Source organism: Gossypium raimondii, chromosome 11, assembly GCF_025698545.1.
Source record: "Gossypium raimondii isolate GPD5lz chromosome 11, ASM2569854v1, whole genome shotgun sequence".
Taxonomy (NCBI): domain Eukaryota; kingdom Viridiplantae; phylum Streptophyta; class Magnoliopsida; order Malvales; family Malvaceae; genus Gossypium; species Gossypium raimondii.
Window position 1 is genome coordinate 21540166 of NC_068575.1, and position 25741 is coordinate 21565906.

General features: G+C 33.4%; 1 protein-coding gene and 1 non-coding gene across 2 annotated transcripts; one reads left to right on the forward strand and one right to left on the reverse strand.

Moving 5' to 3' along the window:
- Window positions 1-1861: 1861 nt before the first annotated feature.
- LOC105788080 (26S proteasome regulatory subunit 4 homolog B) lies at window positions 1862-5713 on the reverse strand. The gene is made up of 6 exons (XM_012614786.2): window positions 5118-5713; window positions 4237-4482; window positions 3321-3490; window positions 3036-3252; window positions 2793-2933; window positions 1862-2134 (listed from the first exon to the last, which is right to left on the reverse strand). Exons 1-6 carry the CDS (start codon window positions 5598-5600, stop codon window positions 2051-2053), a joined length of 1341 nt encoding a protein of 446 aa, XP_012470240.1. The 5' UTR covers window positions 5601-5713; the 3' UTR covers window positions 1862-2050.
- A 16152-nt stretch (window positions 5714-21865) lies between these two features.
- Window positions 21866-21972, forward strand: LOC128035085 (small nucleolar RNA R71). The gene has a single exon (XR_008191489.1). It is a non-coding gene; the product is annotated as a small nucleolar RNA R71 (small nucleolar RNA).
- Window positions 21973-25741: the final 3769 nt, after the last annotated feature.

Genomic DNA, 25741 nt, shown 5'->3' on the forward strand with positions numbered 1-25741 from the left:
AATGTGGATAAGGTTGAGATTGCCTCACTCCTATTGGCAAACTTTGCTGTTCATGGTATTTTATCTTTGGTACAACAGTTGTGTGGCAAATGGCAATACAAGCTTGAAAACTGGGTCCACATTGGAATCTAAATTTGTGCTTAGCATTGCATCTCTATGCCACATTGGGGTTCCCCGTCAAGTGGAGCTGAGGGCAGATAATAAAATTTCACTATTAACTTCAATGGCATTCCCAGCCATCAAGCATGGATGGAGACTGGAAGTGAACAGGAGAATCATATTAATTACGCAATATCTCTAGCTTTTAAAATGTTATGTTTTGAATTCTAGTAGGCCCATTGGTCAAACGGGAGTTCACCCATACCCATGACTAGTCATATGTAGTCTCAAGGATAGAACAAACTATTTTAGAAGTAATGCACTTTGAAATATGTCTAAACTCTTGAGAATAAACCCTATTAAAAATTGCATTCAAGTTTTGAAATTCGCACTTGCCAGTCTATCCATATAACTTTTGGTTTTGATTTCTTCACACCACCAACATATATTGTTGGAGGTTCTCAACGAATCAAAATCAAATGTTGGACTTTCTCATCCATTGACTTGATAGATGTCTTCATCCTTACCATCTAGTAGGCATAATTCATGTCATCCAACATCGAGGGTTTTGAGATTGATTTACCTTTCATCTTTATAGTAAATCAACAATAGAGTGTTCACTTAGTGCTTCAAGTGTCTAACTCTAGCACCAATTGAGAATTCGTTAATTTTGCCTTCCAAATTCATGTTCAATTTGCAACTGGACTTACTAACTAACAGTATAAAAATAAGAGATGGATACAAAAATTTGGTTACGCAATTCGGAAATGTCCTATGTTTGCGAGTCTTGTTTAGTGAGTAATTCACTATAAATCTCCTAGTACAAGACATTATTTAAGTTCAAATAACTCACCAAGTTACAACCTCACTCATATATAGAATCTAGATCAATCTCCCATTAAGACTTTCCCCTTGAAAGCTTAATTGCAAACTGAACAACAACAAAATCTTACTTACAACAATTTTGCACTAAAATAAGTTCGTTACATGAACAAGATAAGCCCTCTTTTAATTTCATACATAAAACTATAACAAGCCTTCTCTTAAATTATCATGTAATGGCTTGGAAAAGTACAAACAGTATGAATATTTAACTCTTTAAATTTAACTCGACAAAATCTTCAATATGGAATGAATCAGCAGAGGTCTTATCAGTGTAATATTTTTTGTAAATCAAATCTCTTCAAATAAGAAAACTCGATCACATTGATAGTCTTCAAAATATCTTTACATGATTTGATGCTGTCTTTGTTCTGATTTCATTAGAGTGTGCTGCTAAAAATCCTCAAAGAATGTCTTTAAAGAATCCAACAATTTTGGTCAAAAGATGCCAAATCATTACATTGACCTATTAGATGTGAGCTAAGTTAACTCGAGTTACATCTTACGTTTGTAACTATTTTTAGGAAGTTTCATATAAACATTTTAGCATTAAGTTTTTATCCAGAGAGAAGCATAGAAAAATGGAGAAAGCAAAGCTAGTTTATTGTGAATCCGAATATCAGTTGGCGGATTCCAGTCAGCAATTTGGAACTTCTACGGTAGAAAATTAGAATTTTGCAATTCCTAGAACGCGAGTGTTGAATATTTGCTTCAACACTGCGGCATGTCCAAATGACATTTATACTATTTTTATTGCTCCAGTCATTTACTACTAGTGTTCCCAGTCAATATGCTATTCGTAGCTTTTAGGTTGTTGGTATCATCTGAAAAAATCACGTGTGCAATCTAATTATGGGCCTATATAAAGTGCACAGGAACGTCTATAAACTTTTCCCAAACTGCTTCATAATATTGCTCCAAAAGTGTAGGCGCTTGCTAGGAAATACAAGAAACGTATATGCCATACCACATTGTTCGTAAGCCAAAAAAAATGCTTAGAGCAAACTGGATTCAGAAATACATAAGAACATGAATATCACTGGAATATATATAAATATAACAAGTTTTTCTACATATAAAGACCCTCCGGAACCCCTTCTTTCTTCTTGAACATCACCTTCTCCTTGGCCTTTTTAAAATCTGCATGTGTCACCTGAAACATGGGGGATTTACAGAATCAGCACTTTAAGCCATTAGCAAATTTAAGTAAAACCTCTAGGAGCATCATGAATCTTAGGTACGACTGACAAGACTAATTTCAAATGATAAAGGACAGCTCAAGACTTTCAACAACTTAAGAAGAATTACAATCTCATTAACAGTCCATGCAGCTAAGAAGGGCATAGCATTATACAAGTACATTTAATAACCTAGTTATTGATGAAATACCATCAAATGGGGATCACAGAGCGCAGAAACATAGGAGTTAAAATACTGTCTGCAAGGTGCTACAGTTTGCAAATTATTCATTTACGTTTATTGTTGAACTGTGAATAATATGCTAAAATGCTCTATTTTCTACTACGGGCAGGTACATCATTCTGCTATGTAATTCCAGATAACATGGAATGACATGCCACTTAACCCTTCTTTTCCTATTTCCTTTCTCACAATAACAATGAGAAATTAGCAAGTTCTAAGGCATCCTACAAAAAGCTGAAAGAGAGAGAATCTGGTGCATATTTATCTGTTTCTACAGCATCTCCAATTCTGCTAGCTATAAAACTGAAAGTCAGCAATTTAAACACCTTCACCTTCTATGTAAAGATGAGAAGTAGAGAGTTCCTTTATTAAGAGGTAAAATGTCTGACCTTCATGCGGCGCTCCCTTAAAGCAAGTAGACCAGCTTCAGTACATATTGCCTTTATATCAGCTCCGGAGAACTCATCTTTGGTCATAACAAATTCTTCCAAGTTGACATCATCAGCCAATGTCATCCTTGAGGTATGTATCTGCAATCCACAGTTTTAAATATATCAAGCTCTACAGACTTGACCCACATAATGAGAGAGATGTATTCACACGTACGGTTGCAATGATATGCAACTATTTACCTGGAAAATGCGCCTCCTGGTTTTGATGTCAGGGAGAGGAAATTCAATCTTCCTATCAATTCGACCAGGGCGAAGTAAAGCTGGATCAAGACTTTCAATTCGATTTGTTGCAAGAATCACTTTGACATCTCCTCTTGAATCAAATCCATCTAGTTGGTTCAGCAACTCCAACATGGTCCTCTGAATTTCACGTTCACCACCAGAATGGGCATCATACCTGAGGGGCATATTAATGAGAAACATTCGAAGTGAACTTAAATCAAGGCGTAAATTTCATGAAAATACCTCTTGGTGCCAACTGCATCTATTTCATCAATAAAGACAATTGAAGGGGAGAGATCATCAGCCACTCTAAAGAGTTCCCTTACTAACTTGGGACCATCTCCCAAGTACTTCTGAATTAATTCACTGCCAACAACACGTAAGAAAGTTGCTGATGTAGAATTTGCCACCGCCTGCACAAATGACATGACATACTCAGAACTATATGAGATAGCAGAACCAACCAGTAAAAGCTAAGCATGTCATAAAAGTGGCCATTACCAAATAAATAAAGGGGATAAACAAGCAGAATATATAAACTATTGTATAAATACTAAGAGAGATTTTTTGCACATGTAATTTCATTTTTTCATAGTAACTCAATTCAAAAAGCGTTACCTACTACGAAGCCACAGAAGGAATTCTAACATTAATGTTATCTTAAAATGATGAAAAATGAAATAAAGTATATCCCATCATGCACATAGAAGTAGCAAGCGAAATAAAAACCCATAAACGTAGCCAGAGACTCAAGAACCTAGCCACACAAAGATCTTTCATTTAACTGATGCGTAAATAATGAATTAACCATGAAACCAGAAAAATAATAATAATAGGACACACTGAAGGATGAAGTCCAAGAAACGGTTGTTAATTCTCACGAAGTAAGAAGGAAGCTCCCAATATGGATTATTTACAAGGACGCTGTGTATGCTTGCCAGTAAAATTGTACATAATGACATTTTACGAAGTTCAGTTGTCCTCATACAACAAAATGTATGGCTCCATATGTTGATTTTTGGAAGTTTTCACATGCCCTTTTTCTTTTTCTTTTTCTTTTACAGGGGACAAGGAAAGCACAAAGATAAAAATCATCAACAATTACAACCGATATCCATATAAAGAAGATAGACTGGAAGGTGAAGATAAGAATATAAACCTTTGCCAGCAAGGTCTTGCCAGTCCCAGGCTCTCCATACAAAATAACTCCTTTTGGAGGCTTAATACCAATATCCTCATATAATTCAGGATGCGTAAGAGGCAGCTCAACTGCCTCTTTAATCTCCTGTATCTGAGCATCCAATCCTCCTATATCAGCATAAGACTCCAATGGAGCCTTTTCAACCTTCATTACCGATACCATTGGATCCACTTCATCTTGCAGGAGTCCAACTACAGAAAGAACCTGAGAAGCCACATAAAATAGGAGAGCATAAAACTTTCTTTCCGAGAACAGGGAACCAGCTAGAGGCAAACCATAATATCTTTGAAAATGCTAAAATATTTAACGAAAGAATAGATGCAAAAGCCTCAAAAGCAAGAACAGAATGAACTCATTCAAAAACAAGGTGATGTGAACTAGAACTTGCAACCACAGGACTGAAATGTATTCTCAAAGTCTATAATATCATCCAACTAAGAATGCAAACAAGCCAAGTTGATAAGCCAAATACACCACCGGATTGAGCTCTTTCCTAAGATTCTAATCATTTTTTAAACCTAAATTTGATCCCATATAAGAATCATCATGATTAAAACCCAACTTTCTACCGGTACAATTTGAAAATGAATTCTTTCCTATTCAATAAATCAATAATCGTCAAAAAAGAAAAAAAAAACCACTACATCTAATCATTGTCTAACAATTGCCAAAGCATTTGACTCAGAAATTGTATATTAAAAAATTGAACACACACAGATCAGTTTTCAACCAACAAGAAAACAATTTAAATGCCATGTCATGAATGTTGGAAAATTTTACCTACCATGGACTCTAAATTCCATTTTCAAAAATTCAGGTCATAGTTGTATTTGAGTTACCTTATTGTGCATCAAGATAGCACAACCAGGCTCAAGTTGGTCTTTATCAACAAATGATAAAATGCCCACATAGTATTCAGGGCCAACCGAAGAGGAAACAATGGCGTGATTCTCATCGATGAGTTCCTCTAAATTGCCCACACTCATCGGGGAGCCTCTCAAATCATCGACCTTAGATCGGTCTTCCTCGGCTTTCTCTTCCTGGGGCTTAAGCCTTTCCTGATTGGCTACGAACTCTTCTTCCATTAGTAAATAATCCTTGATCCGCTCCAGCTTTAACAGCCGTAGCTTGCACTTGCTGAGTGGGGTTACTGTGGGAAGTCGAGCAGCCGCTTCCGGACCCTTTTGTTTTCGTTGCTTCCGACCCACCCTCGCAGGGGGTGCGGCTGGCTCGAACTTCTTTTCCTTCTTGTTCGATCCGTCGCCTTTACGGTCCCCGGGAAGACCTTGCCGGTTCAAACCGCCTGGTGTCCCTTGACCCATCCTTTCGATTTTACTGCTTCAGACTTGAGAGAGAGAGAGAGAGAGAGAGAGGCAATATTTAAGATTTCCCCCGGGTTTGGCTTTGGAATGAAGTTACTTATTAGCTTTTGTCTCCTTCTTTTTTTCTTTTTTTTCTTTTTTTATTAGATACGTGTTTTGCTTGTTATATTTATACCTGTGGACACCTCTCTACAAAAATAAATGTGGATCCGTGAGATGGTATGTCCATTTATACCATAAATACTAAAAAATCAAGAATAAATTACTCTAATCAACTTATCTTTAGCATTATCATTTTGGTTATATAACTGAGAAGCGCATATCTAAACTTCATAAAGATAGATTCTTGCTTGTTGGTTAAAATGACTAAAGCTCATTTTAATAATAAAAGTGAGTGAGCTAATGATTTGTTGGGCTTAATACATAATGATATATGTGGACTAATGAATACACAAGCCGTGAGAGGTTTTCAATACTTCATTACTTTCGCTTATGACTTCAGTAAATATAAGTATATTTATCTTATGCACCATAAATCTAAAGCCCTTGAAAAGTTCAAGGAATTTAAAAATGAAATACAAAACCTATTAGGCAAAAATATTAAGGCATTTCGATGAGATCGAAGAGGAGAATACTTAAGCTTAAAGTTTGTTGAGCTTTAAAAGGAATGTGAGATTGTCTCACAACTTACACCTCATGGTACTCCAGAATGGAATGGGGTTTCTAAGAGAAGAAATCAAACAAATATTAGACATGATTCGATCGATGATGAGTCATGTTGATTTTTAACTTCCTTTTGGGGACATGCACTTGAGACAGTTGCCTTCACACTAAATCATGTTCCATCTAAATCGGTTTAAAAGACATCATATGAGATGTGGACTAGGAAGCGTCTTAGTATGTCTTTTATGAAGATTTAGGGTTGTAAACCTTATGTTAAACGTCAGACGTCTACAAAGTTCGAACCCAAATCTTAAAAGTGCATCTTTGTGGGATATCCTTAAGAAATTAAAGAATATTATTTCTTCTATCCTATTAAGAACAAAGTGTTTGTTGTTTGGACAGAAGTCATCCTTCAAAAAGAATTTGTCTTTAGAAAAGGAAGTGGTAAAAAAATTGAACTCGGAGAAATTTGAGAACAACAACTGATCATTGAACCAAAGATTGAACAACAACAGGTTCCACATGTTGTTGCGGAACAATCAACTGTTCTAGAAACACAACTACCGCGAAGATCTTCAAGAGAACACCATGTTCCTGAGAGATATGAATTTCACATTACAACACATGGTGATATTTGTAACACCCAGACTTGGCGAAGTCCTAAGTCTTGGCTTGTAGGTCAAAGGAAATTTGGTTGCTGTGATCTTACTCACCCAATTGATGTTCCGGTGCGCTAGTAGAGTGCAGAGGCAATAATGGAAATTTAAAGTAAGGGATGTCCTTCATAAAGTATGTGTACATGTAAAAGGAGAAATTGGAAAAAGATGTCAAAGGGTTCGTGAGTGGTAAGGGATGTTGCTAAGGTTAAGGTGTGCCAGTGAGTTTAGTTAATGTGTAGGTTATACACTAACGATATTTTTAGAAATGAATGATCGGTCAAATCAAAAATATGAAAAGATTTTGAATTTTTATACACGTTTCCTTACAGTTGTGAACCACTCATATGGCAGCTTGATTAGGATTGTAACACATGTCAAGTTATCATATGGGCAAGGGTTGTATAAATCTGGGTGATCAGAATTGAAAGGGAGTTTTTCTTCTTTCTCCGATAAGTATTTCAATAGAACCAGAACAACCCTCTTTCTTTCCCTTCAAGATCCTACTATCTTAAGGTTAGAATAACAAAAAAAAAGTATTCTTTATACTAAAGTAGAAATCTTGAGCTTCATCGATGAATCTGTAAGTATGAATACGTCTGTTATGAAGAAGTTTAAAAGGAATAAGTATGTCAAGTTTGAGTTTGCATGAAATGTCTGTGTCTGTCTTCGGAGTCGTCTAAAGGGGTTTGTCGGGACTAAAAACACAAATCTCTAAAAGAAAAAGTCCATGGCACTCTGAAGACCATATAGTATAAGACCATGGCTGGGCTACAACGTCATATGGAAAATATTTAAAAAACTGTTGGGTGAGTACCAGTAATGAGGGGCAAACCTCACGACGGTGAGTTCAGGCAAATCCTATGGTCAAAAACATCAATTTTCATATAAGTGAGCATTTATGGTTGTTTCTGTTAAAAGAATGCCTTTATGGAAAATCTCTGATAAGGAATACATTTGTGGTAATCTGTAAGGAAACGCCTTTGTAGCGCAACCTAAAGAAGTGTTTTTGTGGCTATCTTTGATTAAAGAAAGTCTTTGTGGCAATCTCTGTTATAAAGAAGCCTTTGTGGCGATCTCTATTATAAAGAAGCCTCTATGGCGATTTTTGTTAAAAGGAAGCCTTTGTGGCTATCTCTGTTAAAGGAAGTCTTTGTGGCTATTGTAATGCGTAGGTTTGTGCAAATGTACACAGTCGTTATCAAGTAATAAGTAAGTAAAAAGGTTATCGTCTCCACAGGGACTGTATCTATTAATCAAATAATTGCAAAGTTATGGATTTACAAGTTGGTAAAGAAAACACAATAAATTTTGAAGTAATAGATGTTAAAATTAAATTAATTAACTAGATGCAAACTAACCTAAATACAAATGAGATGTAATAAAATGTAGGGTGATGGTTTAGCAGCAAATTCACAAGTACAACAACAATAACATGAATAAGCTAGAACAATTAAAAAACTTGACTCAATTCATTTTCATCATGTTTAACAATGTTCGAAAAATATTACTTAGCAACTCCATCGTTCATTAACTGGGAATCTCATATAAGTTCAACCAAATCTTATACTTAAAAATATATGCATAAACCAATGTCATAATTTAATTAGTATTCCTTGGAACTTATGTGAAGTAACAGGGACAGGTTAGGTTTGAAACAATTTAATCACATAAACCTAGAGTTATGCAAGGTAATAAGTTATCTTAGGGTCCGTTTGTTTACATGTAAAAGGTTTTACGGAAAATGTTTTCTGCATTTTCCTGTGTTTGTTTCACAGAAAACAACTTGATTAACGGAAAATGACTTATAGGTCAACGTAAAATAAGCCCTTTTTCTTGTAAAATGACTTGCCCTTTTGAAAAGCGCAAGTCATCTTCCAGAAAAGAGCTCCTCTATAGATAATTTTATTTTTATATAATAATTAACTTAAATCAAGCTTAATATTATTATATTGGTAATAAATTTTATTTTTATTTTTAAAAATATTAAAATATTATATTTTTCAATATTATTAAACATACATATTTAATTATTTATATTTAATCATATAATAAATTATTAATATAATAAATATAATTTATCATTTTAATAAATTATTTAATATTTAAATTTTATTTTAATAAAAATTTTAAAATAATAATTTTAAATAATATTATTCACATATTATTGAAAATATTCAATATTAATATTTTAATAATAAGTATTTATTACAATTATAAATATATTAATAATAAATGTTTTGTAGTATAAAGGTTAAAATATGTCATAAGTTTATGTACACTTCATAAATTTGCGCTTTAGTCTTTGTACTTTTATTTTCAAGAATTTAGTCCCTTCACTTTTCAAGTTTGAAAATCAAGTCTAATTGTTGACATCATTAAATTTTTTTGTCAATTTTGTTGATGTTATATTTTAAATAAAAATACTCACTTGGTAGTCATGTAATTAAAATTGACATTGTAATGAACTGGGATTTAACATAATATTTTTAATATATACAAAAACAATGTAAAATATAAAATTATAGATAAAAAATTTCAATTAAACAATGAAAAATAAGAAAATCTCAAATGTATGTTTGTTTCATTGAAAACAACTTTTATGAAATATTTTAAGAAATCTACCAAACAATGAAAAATATTTTACACAGATTTATCCAAACACCAAAAATTATTAACTTTTCTAGAAAACTAAATCATTTTCCAGAAATCATTTTCCGGAAGTCATTTTTAGTAAAACAAATGGAGCCTTAGTCTATTACGAACCTCTAATTTATTCTGATTAGGATATAAATTAAGGATGCACCTTCCAATTATCGTGTTCATTAGTTATCATCTGATTAGGATTGACTAACTAATTCTAATGCATTCAAACATATTTTAATGCATGAAATACATAATGATTTTTGTAACAGCCCGTTTTCTAGTGCTGTCGAAAATAGTAGTTCCGAGACCACAAATCTAATGAGTAAATCCGTATTAATAATATTTTATTCATACGAGTCGATTATAGTTTCATATTGAATTTTTATTAGTTAAATTTTAACTAATTGAATAAATGGTTAAGTATATGTGGTTGTCCTGAAAGTCAAGTGGTTTCGAAAAATGAGGTATCGGGACCTTGTTTCTAAAATTTTGCTCATAAAATTAAATATTTGTGGAGTTATTAGTTTAGTATGTGAAAGTTTGGTCTGAAAATTTTAGCGTTTAGATAGTTAATTAATTAAAAATGACTAAATCGCAAAAGTCAAAATCTAATCACTATTGATTTTTATTGTGTAAATAGTTTAATTAGTAGATGTATGAGGACTCATGAAGTAATTATACCATGTTTTCAATAGTAGTGGACAGTTAAGGTATATCTTTATTGATTATATATGTTAATTTATAAGTTAAAATAATAAAGAAAATAAAATAAGTAAATTAAAAGAGAGAAAACATAAAGAAAGATGGCATTTTCTTCTTCTTTTAATCTTGAATACCGAACAACCATGGTTGAGAGCTTCTCACTTTCGACCAATCCATTTTTCTTGCTTGATAATGTTTTCTAAGCTCGTTTTTAATAATTTTTATATTTTTAATATCGTTGCAACTAGGTCCAACTAATTTGTATCTTTAATTTTGAAATTGTTAAAGATTTTGGATTTTTTCATTGATGAATCTTTGTTATTCTTGATGTTAAATGATGAACTTGAAGTATGGGTTGTTGATTAGAACTATTTTGTAAAGTGATTTTAGTTGATTTTAAAGTTTAAGGACTAATTTGATAAAATAGAACATTTAGCATGAAATTCTTGAGAAATTTCAATAATTATGGGCTGTTTACGTATGAGAGAATTCGAATATCTTGAATTTGATTTCATTGTGATAAATGTTAAAGTTTGGGATTAGGGACTAAATTAAACAAAGTGCAAAACTTTAGAAAGCGTAAAAAATGTCAATTAAGAAATCATATGTATTAAGTGGACTTTTATAATGTATTTGGGACTAATTAGTTGAAATAAAATTATTGTATAGATCGAGAACCGATAGAAAATCGTAGAAAAGAGAAAATTGATAATTAGTCCCTAAATTTTGCTATCTTTGCAATTTAGCCTTGGTAAGTTCATACGGTTTAATTAGATATGATTTATATTATTATATTGATTTCTGATTTGTGGTATGTTAATAAATATATACATGTAATTGAATTATAATAAATTGGTACAAGGTGAGAAAATGAACTAAATTGTAAAATGCCAATAGGTTATATCGCGCTATACGGATCTGACTTGAGATGAGATGATGATTCCTGATTTATTTCTATCCATTGAATATACTAGAGTCCAACATTTGTTGCGGACTATCGTGTTATATTTACAGTGTTTTTGGCCTATTATCAAGGGCAGATGTAAAGCCTTCAGGCTTGGCACTTGGTGTCGAGGTGTGTTTTGGAGGGATGTTAGCCTACAGGCTAGGCACTTCATACCAAGGCGTGTTCTCGGTTGGTTTGGCTCGTTGGAGCATTTTGGTGTGTTTCGATTGATAACAGTGTATCCGTATTTGCTTTATCATTCATCAGGCATATTTAAAATGGTTAAATGACTTGCATATTGAATTGTATAAATATTTATTTGATTTTCGATAGTATATCGTAACTTGATATTTATTGAATTCGTATGATTGAATGGATTATGCAACTTGTATATTTGTATAACTCACCATTGATTGATTGTTGTTGGCAGAACTAATGTCTATTAACATTGTTATTAAATGATTTATTATGTTTATTCAATAAGTTTTATCGTTTTAACCTATGAACTTACTAAGCTTATTAAATCTTACTCGTGTCATTTCTTGTTTCCTTGTAGAGAATTCACAGCCTCTAATTTTTAGTAGACATTCACAACAAACTAAGTTAACTATCACACTCTGACTTAGTGGATTAGTAACTTGAATATCATATTCGGTTGATTCAACAAGTTGTTTCTTTTCCATTAATACTGCAGTGAAAATATAGGAATGAGTTGACCCAGGGTCAATCAGTGCATATACAATAACATCAAAGAGATAGAATGTACCAGCAATCACATTAAGTGCAGCTGCTTCCTCTCTAGGTCAGATGGAACGTACAATCGTATCTTTGCTCCCATACGAGGAGTCCTAGTAGTACTGTTCTGGCCTAGACGTCTACCTTTCTAAGATGTAGACATTTGCTTTTCACTCTATTTTTCATTTTCCTTTAATTGCTTTAGATAATTTCAAAGAAAATGATCAGTCGATCCACATCATAAGATGCCTCCAATTTAGCTCTACATTCGCTAGAATAAAATTTTCCACAATGTTTACAACTGGGCTTCGGAGCGTTCCGTACATGCCCCACACTATCAACTGGTTTTGTAGGAGATTTAAAATCATGTTGAATTGATTTATTATTGTTCGGGTGCTCAGACACTGAAGTAGTTCGACTATAGTCTTTTCTATTCTTCTTCGCTGGTGGTAAAGAAAATGTTTTAAAGGAGCTTCTCTTGTTAAATTCTCGAATCTGCTTATCTCTTTGTAGCTTGCGGTTGTACACTTCTTCCATTTTCTGTGCACGATCAGATAAAAAAAAATTTTGGATTTCATTACCTCCGATCATCATTCTAATTTCATCATTCAAGCTGTCTTCAAACCGAATACACGTTTCTTCTTCAGTAGGCACAATTTCTCGAGCATATTTACTGGGATACTCAAACTCTCTCTCTTACTTTGCCACTGACTTTTTTCCTTGCCTTAGTTCAAGAAATTCTCTTTTTTTCTTATCCAAATATCATTTTCTGACATACTTCTTTTTGAGCTCGATCTGAAAGAAATCTCAGGAAATTTTCTCTCTCAGTACCACAACTGGCAACGTAGTCCACCAACTATGCACTTATTCTTTTAACAATGAAATGACACATCTAAGAAAATCATCGAGTGGACAAGCTATTTCTTCAAAAACATGCAAGATATTCTGCAGCAAATACTTGGCTTTAACCGGATCATCTTTTGGTCTACCTCGGAATTCATCAGCACCACACTTTCTAAAATTTTCTATCGGAATACATTGACTAGATTCAGTTACAGGAGGAGCTGGAGGTGCAACAGAAGGTATAACAGGGGGTGGAGGTCGTTGATCCGTAACATTCATTTATATAAATTGATTAAGCCACTGATTCATAAACCCGAAGAACATGTTTTTAAGTTCATGTTTAGGTACTTGTGGAATTGGAATATTACTACTCGTCCCTTGTTCTGAGGTCGGTACATTACTATTAACCTCATCAGTGCCAAAACGATCAAATCATGCGACATTTTTACAATTTATGAGAAAAATAAAGGTTAGATCAGATAAAACACATCCCACTATCACAGGTTTATATGGCAAGTAATTCTAGACATTTGACACACTACGTTCAACCTGAGAACTAACTAAATCGTAGCTTTGATACCACTAAATGTAACACCCCTAACCCATCTCTGTCACCGGATTAGGGTTACAGAGCATTACCGATCAATCAAAAATCATTTCACACCATAACATTAAAATGATTAACCTTAATAAAAACAAACCAATCATATGCATTTTGTCCCTATATCAAGCCTTCGAGGCCCTAAAAATAACTTATAAGCAATTCGAGACTAAATTGAAACAAATCAAAAGTTTTAAGAATAAGTTGAAAAATTTCCAAAACAGGGGACACACAACCGTGTGAAATGCCCCTAGGCTATGTAACTTTTGAAATAGGGACATGCGGTCGTGTCTCAACCTATGTAACTTACTGAGATGGGCCACATTGTCGTGTCTCAGCCCGTGTAACTTACTAAGATGAGCCACATGATCGTGTCGTAGGTCGTGTAACACACTGAGATAAAACACACGATCATGCCTCAAACTATGTGTGGCACATGGCCAAGTGACACGGGCGTCTCCCAGGTCGTGTATACCTAAATGAACATTAAATGATATGTAATACCCCTAACCCAAATTCTTTGCCAGAACAGGGTTACGGAGCATTACTGGAGTTTACAAATCAAATAAATGAAAAATTCAAACATTTCATATAATTTAATAATCATGTAAAAAATCAATCAATTTCGTACATACTGTCCTTTATACGAGCCCTCGAGGCCCAAAATATGCATTAGAAAAAATTGGGACCAAATCGAAAACTCGGAGAATTTTTAGGTAACATTTAAAATTTTTAAAGCTGCAGGGGTCACACGGTCGTGTAGCCAGGCCATGTGACTCACACGACCAAAAGACATGCCCGTGTCTTAGGTTATGTGGGCATTCGAAATAGGAACACACGGCTGTATCCCAGCCTGTGTCCATGCCCGTGTAATCTCTGACTTGGTCATACGGCCAAGCCAACAATTTTCCAAACTATTTTGCATCATTTCATGCCAATTAACCTACCATCCAAAACACACCTTTTTGGTACCAAAATGCATTCCAAATACTAACATATTTAGACATATATACCTTACATATAAAAGTACCACTCATTGCATCACAAAACACATGTACAAAATACACATTTAGCTACCATTTTACCTTACATCATTCTATTATATCAAACCACACATCAAACATGATAATGCCACATATATATACACATCAAAATATACCAAAACACAAGCCAAAGCATATGGCCACAATCACAAGAACACATATAGGCCAAAATTAGCCAAAATAACCTATACATGCCATTATAACCGAAATGAAACAACCGAAGTACCAAAAGAGCCGATGGATAGTGTGACACAGCTCCGATAATCTTCTAACCCAAACGAGCTTCTGAAACGCTATAAAACACAAAAAATAACACAAAGTAAGCATTTAAACTTAGTAAGTTCGTATAACATAGAATTTAACTTACCATTTTAATCACATATAAGGTAAGCAAACCAAAGCATATCCAAACTCAATTTGGCCAAAAGCGTAAGTACATACTCATCAACCATGTTAGTCATGTAATTCATATAAGGATCAAGAATCATGTGTGAGCTCAACAATTAATCAAACTTCTATGTACATATAACTTCCACATCATGTATCTATATATCATGTACAAATCATTTCTATGTATTTCATGTAAATACCTGTAGTAGTTCATATTGAACTCATATAATCACGTAACAGAACAATGCCCATTGAACCATTTAGAATATCGTTGGATACACGGATAGCACACACGAGGCGTATTGAACTATTATCCGTCAATTCCTATACATGTATGCTCATATGAGCTCAAAATCGGTATGCTCTTACAAGCTGTAAATGGTAAGCTCTTTCGAGCTGAGTAATGGTAAGCTCATGCGAGTTGAATATCGGTAAGCTCATACGAGCTGAAACCGGTAACCTTAATGACATGTCATTTGTATCCTATGAATTTCTAAGGTTCAAACGGGGCTCGGTAGTCGTCGTACGTCTTTGAATATGTAATCGGTATTCATATATGAAAATAATACAAATAACATACATATAATTCAATTAAAGCATATAATTACACAATTTAATTACACGAACTTACCCCGACGAGTATACGTAGATACAGAGGCGATTAATTCGAGATTTTCTCTTTGCCTCAATCCAACTCCATACAAGGTCTGACTGGATCTATATGGATAAATTTAATCCAATTTAATATAATTCATTCAATTTTAATCCAAAACATAGTTTTTATAAAATTACCATTTTGCCCCTATACTTTTAATTTCTTTGCAATTTAGTCTCTAGGCTTGGAAAATGAAATTCATTCAATTTTACCCTTACCCAAGCCTAGCCGAACTATATACATGCTTATAGAAGCCCAAATATTTCAAAAATTTACAAATTTAACCATGAATTTATCACATTTTTCAATTTAATCCCTATTTGACAATTTCACTAAAAATTCCTTAACAAAAGTTGTTTATCCAACAACAACCATTCATTTTCTATCATCAAACATCAAAACTCAAGCATGCTCATCAATGCCAAAACCCTAAGACTTTAACAATTTTGCAAATTAGTCCCTGGGCTAGCTAGATTAAGCTACTACGATCCTAAAAACGTAGAAATCATCAAAAACGAGACAGAAATGCATACCTAGTTTGAAGGAATAAGATTGGCCGAATGAAGCTTCAACTTGAACAGAAAATACTAATGGAAGATGATAAATTTTTTTATATATCTTTAATTACCCTTTTTACTAATATAACCTTTATAATCTTTAATAATTACGCAAAATGCCAAGAAATTATCATCCACTAACATATTAATGGGCTACTTACCATATGAGGACCTCTACTTTAAAGTTCTATAGGTACTTAATACCTTTAGCTATTAGAACTCAACATTTTCACTTTACGTGATTTAGTCTTTTTTATCAAATTGAGCATGTAAACGGTAAAATTTCTTAACAAAATTTTTATACGGTATTTCTATCATGTTGTAAAAAATAAAATAATAATGAAGTAAATTTTTTGACCTCATATTTGTGTTTTTAAAACCACTATTCTGATTTCATTGAAAACTGGCTGTTATATGACAATTTACCATATTAAGCTTTCTTGGACCCTAAGTAATCCATTTACTAGCCATTAGACCTATTCAAAATGACATTAAACGAGCTTAAAACATGCTAAATCAACCATACTAAGTGCCTAATCAATGTACCCTCATTGGTACCACAAGTATACACAATCATACAACAATATGAATTATCAACCAAAGCATGTCAATTCACACAACTTAACATCCAACCAATATGCCTATCATAGGCACCTCAAATCATAACATTCCAATATAACACATACCATAAACTTGCACTAAAAACATCTTCCTTAGTTCACATATATCATAGTAAATTAACTACTTGCATTTAAGATCATACTTTAAAGTTTTACATATCAAAATAATAGCAATGACAAACAAGCCTATTACATGCTATATAATCCAAAATAAAATTCCAAAAACTACCGAAAATGGATGGATAGTGTGACTTGAGTATTGATCCGACTGTCTAACCTTCAAAAGTATCTATAAGAACAAAAAATAACACAAGTAAGCTCATTGAAGCTTAGTAAGTTTGACGTACAAAAACGATAAATCTTACTAAAGTAAATACAACAAATCATTCAATAATAACTCAACTACATATGTTTCCTGTCATCCACATTGTTAACTGATAAAATTTCATAATTCAAATCAAGAGTCAAATACTCTCCGGGAATATATATATCCACAATAGACTCAATTATAGATATCATTTATATGTCAAATCATTCAAAGTCATTATAAATGTAATACAATAATTTATGATCTGATGAACTACTTACAGATATGAGCACAATAATCCATCTGAAAATAGACCAAATGCTCATAAGAGCTCATTCACTCGATAACATGCCAATTGCTTTGAAGAGCTAGTCCAACCTAAACACGCCAAATGGTCATAAGAGCTCAACTACCCGATAACACGCCAATTGCTCCGAAGAGTTAGTCTAACCAAAACATGCCAAATGCTCATAAGAGCTAAACCACTCGATAACATGTCAAAACAGGGAGTATAACACGAGAGTTCGCAAAAAATGTTGAACCTCGACCTACTCAAGAAAAATATATTTATCACACCACACCAATCTCCACTCCAATCCCCATATAACACGACCCTATTCAATTGTACTCTATCTTGCGTTAATCCGATCCAAGTATTGAATTTCAATAATATTTCTCAAACAACTTTACATTAAAAATAAAACAATTATATCTATTATATCATATTATATCATCAATCATTTCATATAGATATTAAATTATAAACCGTACGAACTTACCTGGACTAAGTTGTAATAGTTGTAGAAGTTCAAGGATACTCTGTAATTTTTCCTTTTCCACGGAAATCAACAGGTTCTGGATCTAAAATATAAAATTCCCAATTATTAGCTTACATTTTTAAATTTTATACCCTTTTATTTTTTTAAATTACACAATTACGCCTAACTTTTATAACTTTGGTAATTTAGTTCGTTAACCCAAAAATCTTCAAATTAACCATTTTCCTAAAGATCAGATTATAAGAGAATATTCTAGGCCCTAAAATAGTCCACAAAAAACCTCTTATTCACCTACAACCCATGTACTTTTAACATTTTAACAATTTAATCGTTAAGTCAAAATCTAATAAAAATCACTTCACAAAACAACAAAATATCACAATCAAAGCTTCAAACACATAGCTATCATAAAAAAAAAATCAAGATTCATCAATGGCATCTTCTAAAATTTTTATCAAATTCAAAAATGAAGGTATGAGTTAGATGAACTTAGTTGTAACGATCTCAAAAACATAAAAATTATAATAAATAAGTGAGAATTGTGGTCACATACACAAAGAAGATGGAACCGAAGCTTGGAGCTCTCTTCAATGGTGATTTTAGGTTGAAGAAAAAGTGAAGAAGAAAATGTTTATTCTTTACTTAATTTGGTTTTAATCAAAAAATTGCCATTGCACCTAAATTTCATTCAATTTTTTTAACTTAAACTCAATTACCGTCCACTATCTAAACTAATGACTAATTTCCCTATTGGTCCTCCCACATTTATTAATTAGGCCGTTAAAGCATCCAAATGCACGAATTAACAAGTTTTGCACCTTTTATAATTTAGTCCTTTTTTATCTTTAATTAGCTATCTAAACAATAAAAATGCCTAACCAAATTTTAATATGACTCTAATAACTCAATAAATATTCTATAAATTATATTTACGAGTCGACACGATAGAAATTTGTGGTCCTGAAATCGTTGTTCTGTCACCATTGAAAAATGGGTTGTTACAGTGGTTCACGAAATTTATGCGAGCCAATCCAGCGACTTAGCAACCTCCACCCCCTGTTTTGTTTCATGTGGAACCCCCAGGAATTCAACCAACTAAAATAGTTTGACGACCCTCGATTGATAAACTAGAATGTATGATGCTGAAGAATTCAAAGATAAAATAGATAATGATCCAATTAGGGCTAAATATTGGCTTGAAATATACAGAGAATTTTTGAAGAAATGGCATGTTTCCTTGATGATTATCTTAGATATGTCGTGTCTTTACCAAAAGATAAGGTTTATAATTGGTGGTCGACATTAACAACGAAGTACCGAAAGACAGGATTAGTTAGGATTTCTTCATATTTGAGTTCAAAAATAAATGTGTCAATAAATGATATCTAGATAGGAAAAAGAAAGATTTTATTGAATTGAATCAAGGAAATAAATCTTTAGCTGGGTAGAATCGAGAATTTGTATACTTCAGTAAAATTCCCTAGAAAGTGTATGTGGATAGAGTTGACAGTGTTCGTAATGCCCTAGATCTGTATGTGTGCATTGTGGAAAATTGCATGTTGGTGAATGTAGGATAAGTTAGGTACATGTTTCAGATGTAAATCAATACTTAATGAGAAATTACCCGAGAAAATTTGGAGACATTGATGAGCGGAGTGTTAAACAGTTGTCTACATCTCATAAAGGTAGGCACCCTGGTCAGAGCAGTAATATTAGAACTTATCGTAAATGGATTAAAGATACAAATATTAGATTTAAAGCTATTTCATCTAATGTTATTCCTAGAACATTCTATCTCTTTGGTGTTATTGTGTATGCACGGTTTGACTTTGAGTCAACTCACTCATATAATTGCACTGCATTAGTAACGGATGAGAATTTACTTGATGAGTCAACTAAGATTGATGTTCGAGTTACAAAGCCGCTAGATCAAAATGTGATAGTTAACTTGATACATTGAAAGTGTTCGCTGAGAATACAAGGCCGTGTCTTTCCTACTGATTTAATATTGTTATCCTTTCGTGAATTTGATATCATTCTGGGAATAGACTAGTTGACACTACATGATGCTGGGGAAAATTGTAGACTGAAATGGATTGATTTGAGATGTCAAACGAGTGAAATAATTATAGTTGAGTTAGATAGATCAAGAAATATTACCAGAGTTATTTCAACTATCTTGGCATAAAAATTGATTCGCAAGGGTTATGAGACATTTATAGCTTATATTCTTGATACTAGGGATTCAAAGTTGAAGCTTGATCAAGTACTGATTGTAAATGAGTTTACAAACGTATTTCTTGAAGAGTTACCGGGATTATCGCCAGAACGTGAAGTTGAGTTTGCGATTGACTAGATGCCTGAGATTGCTCCTATATCAATCGCATCGTACTGAATGACACCAGCTGAGCTAACAAAACTTAAAGTACAATAGCAAGAGTTGTTTGATAGAGGTTTATTTGACTGAGAGTATCTCCCTAGATTACACTTGTGTTGTTGGTGAAAGAGAAAGATAGATTGATGAGATTGTGCATTGATTGCAGGGAATTGTAAAAGTCAAGATAGAATAAATACCTATTGCCCCGTCTCGATGACTTGTTTGATCAGTTGAAAGGTGACATAGTGTTTTCAAAAATAGACCTCAAATATGGTTATTATAAGTTGCGAGTTAAAGAAATTAATGTACCGAAAACTACGTTTCAAAATTGTTACAACCAGTTGATGTGTCATAGTAGTGGGTCTTACTTCGTCTATTCCCAACAATTTAAAAATAAACTTGGGCATCAAGTTGATGCTCACTCCTAATTTGCGCAAAGCTTTACCACAGTAAGATTCTCCAATATTATAAGGTATGGTAAAACTTTTGGGGTCCTACAGTTTCGGAGGAAGCTTGTTCTGTAAAAACGTACTGTACTCCTTTGTTAAAGCGACAGTCTCGTATTCGCTAAGTATTTTCTTCTTAGACAGGATGTCTTTCATGAACTTCACAAAATTGGGCATTTGCTCTAAAGCCTCCACTAACGGGATGTTGATGTTAAGTTGCTTTAGAACATCAAAAAACTTCTTAAATTGCACCTCGTATTTCTACTTATTTGGTTGGAAATTTTGAGGGTATGGAGGTGGTGGAACTTTGGGTTGAATCAGATAACTTTTCTGAAGAGATAAATCTGCATCTAGAGAAGATGTTAGCTTATTAGAATTTACTGGGTTAGATTTTACCTCATCAGACTTTGTAGGTTCTAGCTTTGCTGGTGTAGGAATTTTAACTGATAGTTGACTTTTCTCCTTTTCAGTAGGTTCGTATTCAATCACAACCGTCTTAGGCTCCAAATTCCTACCACTTCATAGCCACTACCTTGCAATGTTCCTTACCCAATTTTCTTGGATTTTCTATATCGCTCGGCAAGGTTCCTTGCTGTCAGTTGCGAAGCTCTGTAGCTAACTGACCCATTTGGTTTTCCAAATTTTTTAGTGTTGCTTTTTGACTTTGGATTAAAGCGACATTCTTCTCCATATACACCTTCAACAAGTTCTCCAAACTATTGGATGACTCAGCTTGTTATGGTTTTGGAGCTTGTTCATTGAACCCTTGGGATTGGTTGGGTTTATGCTACATGTAAGTGTTGTTCAGTCCATTTCCTTGGTTACTCTAAGAAATTTTTGGACGATTATGCCATGAAGGATTGTAGAAGTTCGATTGTGGTCCATCCCCACTTCTATTTTGATGTTGATTCCCTATGTAATAAACTGACTCGGGATTTGATGGATAATTCTTAAAAGAATGACCATACCCACAGTATACGCAGGAAACAATATCGAACTGACTTGGTGACTGAGCTATAAAATTAGTCAAACTGTTAGTTGTAAACTGTTTCAACATTGAAGAAATAGAAGATACCTAAACTGAAAGTGATGCAAGTGCGTCCACTTTGTGCACACCGGTTACTTGTCTTCCTAAAGTTGTTTGATATGTTGCCCATTAATAGTTGTTAATAGTGATCCTCTCAATGATATTGTAAGCCTCATTATAAGACTTCGATAAGAGAGCACCAAACATCTACCCTCAACCTTGTGTGTGCATTAAGACCATTATAAAACTTCTTCAACTAGATGCAATGTGGAATCCCATGATAAGAACACTTAAGAAGTAATTCTTTGAATCTCTCCCATGCCTCATACAAAGATTTGTCATCCAATTGTTGAAAAGTGGTTATCTCATTTCGCAACTTAGCATTTTTGTTAGGTGGGAAATACTTTACTAAAAACATTTCTGCTAATTCTTTCCATGTAGATATTGAACTTGGTGGCAACAAATTAAGCCATGCACATGCTCAATCTCACAACAAGTATGAAAAAATATTCAACCTCAATGCATCTTCAACAACACTGGCTATTTTAAATGAATCACCCACCTCCAGAAATAATCAAAGGTGAAGGTGTGGATCTTCCATGGGCATTTCACTAAACTGGCCCACTGTTTGTAGTATTTGAAACATCACTGGTTTCAATTCAAATTGCGGTGCCTCAATCTCTAGTCTCCTAATTCTCGTATTTAATTCATTGAATAGAGGCACAATGTACCTTCTTATGGCACGATCCCTATCATCAGTAATAAGGATGGGATTGCGTATATGATCGACTCCATTTTCTTGTCCATCATTTTGATTTCCATGGTCCATCTCGACTTGTCTTTGAGCTAATCTTTCACATTTTCTAAGTCTAAATGCCCACTCGATCTCAGGGTCTATAGGTAATAAATCGATAATTCAATCTATGCTCATAAACACCTAAAAAGTAAATCACAAAAACATAAAGAATAAATAATAAATTAGTAAATTTAGGAGTTAAATAAAAATGAAATAAAAACCAAATTGAAAAGAATAATTTTACAAAAATGATTAAGGTAACAGTCCCTGGCAACAGTGCCAAAAACTTGTAACACTTGGTTTGTGTGAGTGTACATAGTCGTTCTCAAGTAATAAGTAAGTAAAAGAGTTACCGTCTCTACGGGGACTATGTATATTCATCAATTAATTGTAAAATTAGAGTTAACAATCTGGTGATAAAAACACAATAATTTGAGTGATGATAATTAAGCTAAGTTAAATTATCTAAATTCAAGATAATCCCTAATGCAATTTAATCTAAATGCCAAATATGAAATAAGATGTATGAAATGAATTTAGCAGCAAAGACACAAAATTCAACAATCAATAACATGAATAGGCTAGGATAATTACATCATTCAACTCAGTTCATTTTCCTCATGTTTAATAGTGTTCGGAAAATATTACATGGCAACTCGATCTTTCATGAGTTTTGAAACCAAATTAAGTCATCTCGAAATCTTTTACTTAGTAAAACATGCATTTTACTGATCATATTAAACTAAGGGTTTCTTAAAATTCATGTGAAGTAATAGGGACGTCAAGTTTGAAATAGTTTAATCACATAAAACAAAAAACTATGCAAGATAATAGAGCTCGTTAAAGTTATTATGAACCTTTAATTTAGTCAGGTTTGGATCTAAATTAAGCATGCACATTTCAATTATTGCGTCCACTAGTCATCGTCCTGTCAGGATCACTTAGCTAATTCTAATGCATCCAATCATGTATGAAAGAAATACATACTTGATTTTAATTGAAAACATGATCGACTAAGGCATAAACACTATAAACATGATTTAAACAAACTTCATTGAATCAATGCAATCATCCTAGCTAAATAGATTTAAGCTACCATTACTGATGACAAGATAACAAAGCATATTGCAAACATGATTAAAATCAAAATAACAAAGTAAATGAAGAATAAACTCTGTCAAATTAGCAACCTCTTGAACTTTGATTGAAGATGTTCTCCTCCAATCCCTGTGTTGCACTTTTGCTAATGGCTACTCAAGTCGGTCGGCCAAGAGATGATCTTCTCAACGTTTTGCTGGTTAAGGGAAATGAGATGCTGTGCGTGGGAATGAAGAGAGGAAATGAGAGAATAGCTGAATAAGAATGAAGGGATATGGGATGAGGGATATTTATACTTGAAGTAGATGGAAGAGTTTACTAAAAATAGGGATTGGAATCCCTCTATTTTCTCCATTGCTTAGCCAACCACATATAGTGGAAGTAGGTGGATGGTGGTTGTTTGATTTGAGCATAGAATCATACTAAATTTATGTTAGAGTATGCCCAAAGATCAATCATGAGATGGTTGTAATAATATACTTGATTTATCATGTTGATTAATATAAGGCGTTACCATTATTATTTCAGTTTCTTTTCTGTGTATATAAATAAACTGTTTTATAATAATATCCTGAGAATAATATGATTATTCTTAAAAGTTCCTTAGTCAAGTATTATTGTTGGATAGGACAACGATAATGCATTAAGACTAACGTGTAGTTGATTGATGATAAAGAGTTGTCATTGATATGGATGTCAGAATCATTACATGAATATGTGTGTTAGAGAACAACATATTGGACTGACCCGTTATGAGTATGTTTATTGGATTATTATGTAATTGTCACGACATTACTCATAATGATTAATATTTATATGATCCTCGACTTGAGATCATCATAATCCCAACATCGTGAGTTGTATATTTTGATACGATCAAACGTATAATCAGAATCGGTTGTTCTATAAAGACTGATGTTGGATATACCACAATCTATGTAGAGGGATATGGTTGGTCGATATAGGATAAGTCCCTCCTACATAATGGGAGTAATATCTTAGGCCACTTGATTAAGTGAGACTAGAAATGCATGGCCATGCTCAAATAAGTTGATATTAGATGTCATACTTATTTGTATATCGTAGTCTGCTTAAGATATCAAGGAATATGGAATGGACAATGCAAGTGTGACTATTCCATGACTTGTGTCCAATCCAGAGATAAAGGACTTAAGGATTATTGCATAAAAGGTTAATCATAAAAAGGTTATGTCGAATCATGATCTCTTGTGACTTAGGTAGCAATGATGCATTGCTAGATGCCACTCATTGTTCGTAGCATTAGAATCGTTCTAGTGTTACTGCTAACGTTACAAGAACCTACAGGGTTATAGTTGAAATGAACGGAATAAACCATAGTTGGTATTGTTTTTGGGGTCACTTGAATTAAATTAATTATAGAATTAATTTAATTCGGTAATCAAATTTCCAACACATTATGTACAAGGTTGTTGTACGCATAGTGAGGACATGAATTTGGTTAGCATAAGAATTCAAATAAATATATGGTTTACCGAACTTATATTATAATTAATGTAATTATAATTTTCGGATTAAAATATTATTATATTTATTTAATTCTTAAAAAACCCTAAAACAAAAGGATATATATAATCCGTTTTCTTTGTTTGAGTCTAGCGACCTTCAAAGAAAAATAACTCTCAAAACTGCTTTTAGGATTCCTTCCGTTCAGTAGTCAACTGGGTGGATTACATAGAGGCGGAATCACGATAGATTGCGGTTTGGTTCGACAATGAGATCGACTACTCGTTGTTGAGGTGTTGCTGTCTACTCTGAATAAACATTAGGTAATTTCGCAACCTCTTTCACCCCGATTCGTTCCTCACACATGGATCCCTGGTTAGGATCACCGGATTTTATTTTTCGCTGCGCCATAGAGGTGCCGGTGATCTGACAATTTAGGCATAGGTTGGGCGGTTTGAAGCGCAATATTTGTGTGCTAATTCCAATGATTCTCCAAATCTGGGGACTTCCAAATGATTTTCCCGAAAGAGATTTTTGAGAAACCAACATGCTTGTGCCAAATTTGGGCTTGACTCCCCCTTGTTAGACAGTTTCATGACCCACTAAGTTTGTCAGACTTGTCAATCATATATCATCTTTTTTTACTGGGTCAAAGTAACACCTTGATGACCCATTTATCATGGTTTTGTCATCCAATATAGGAAATAAATAGCTCATGTTCATGCAACTTTATTATATGCTCCATATTATATCATCTCCCTGGTTCCCT

Bases quoted from the DNA above. Each gene is read 5' to 3' on its own strand.
- LOC105788080 (XM_012614786.2), bottom strand. From the start codon at position 5,600: ATGGGTCAAGGGACACCAGGCGGTTTGAACCGGCAAGGTCTTCCCGGG. The intron at 4,483-5,117 runs GTAACTCAAATA...GTGGCTTCTCAG, and splicing joins CTATCTTGATGCACAATAAG to GTTCTTTCTGTAGTTGGACT. The intron at 2,135-2,792 runs GTCAGACATTTT...CCCATGTTTCAG, and splicing joins TAAGGGAGCGCCGCATGAAG to GTGACACATGCAGATTTTAA.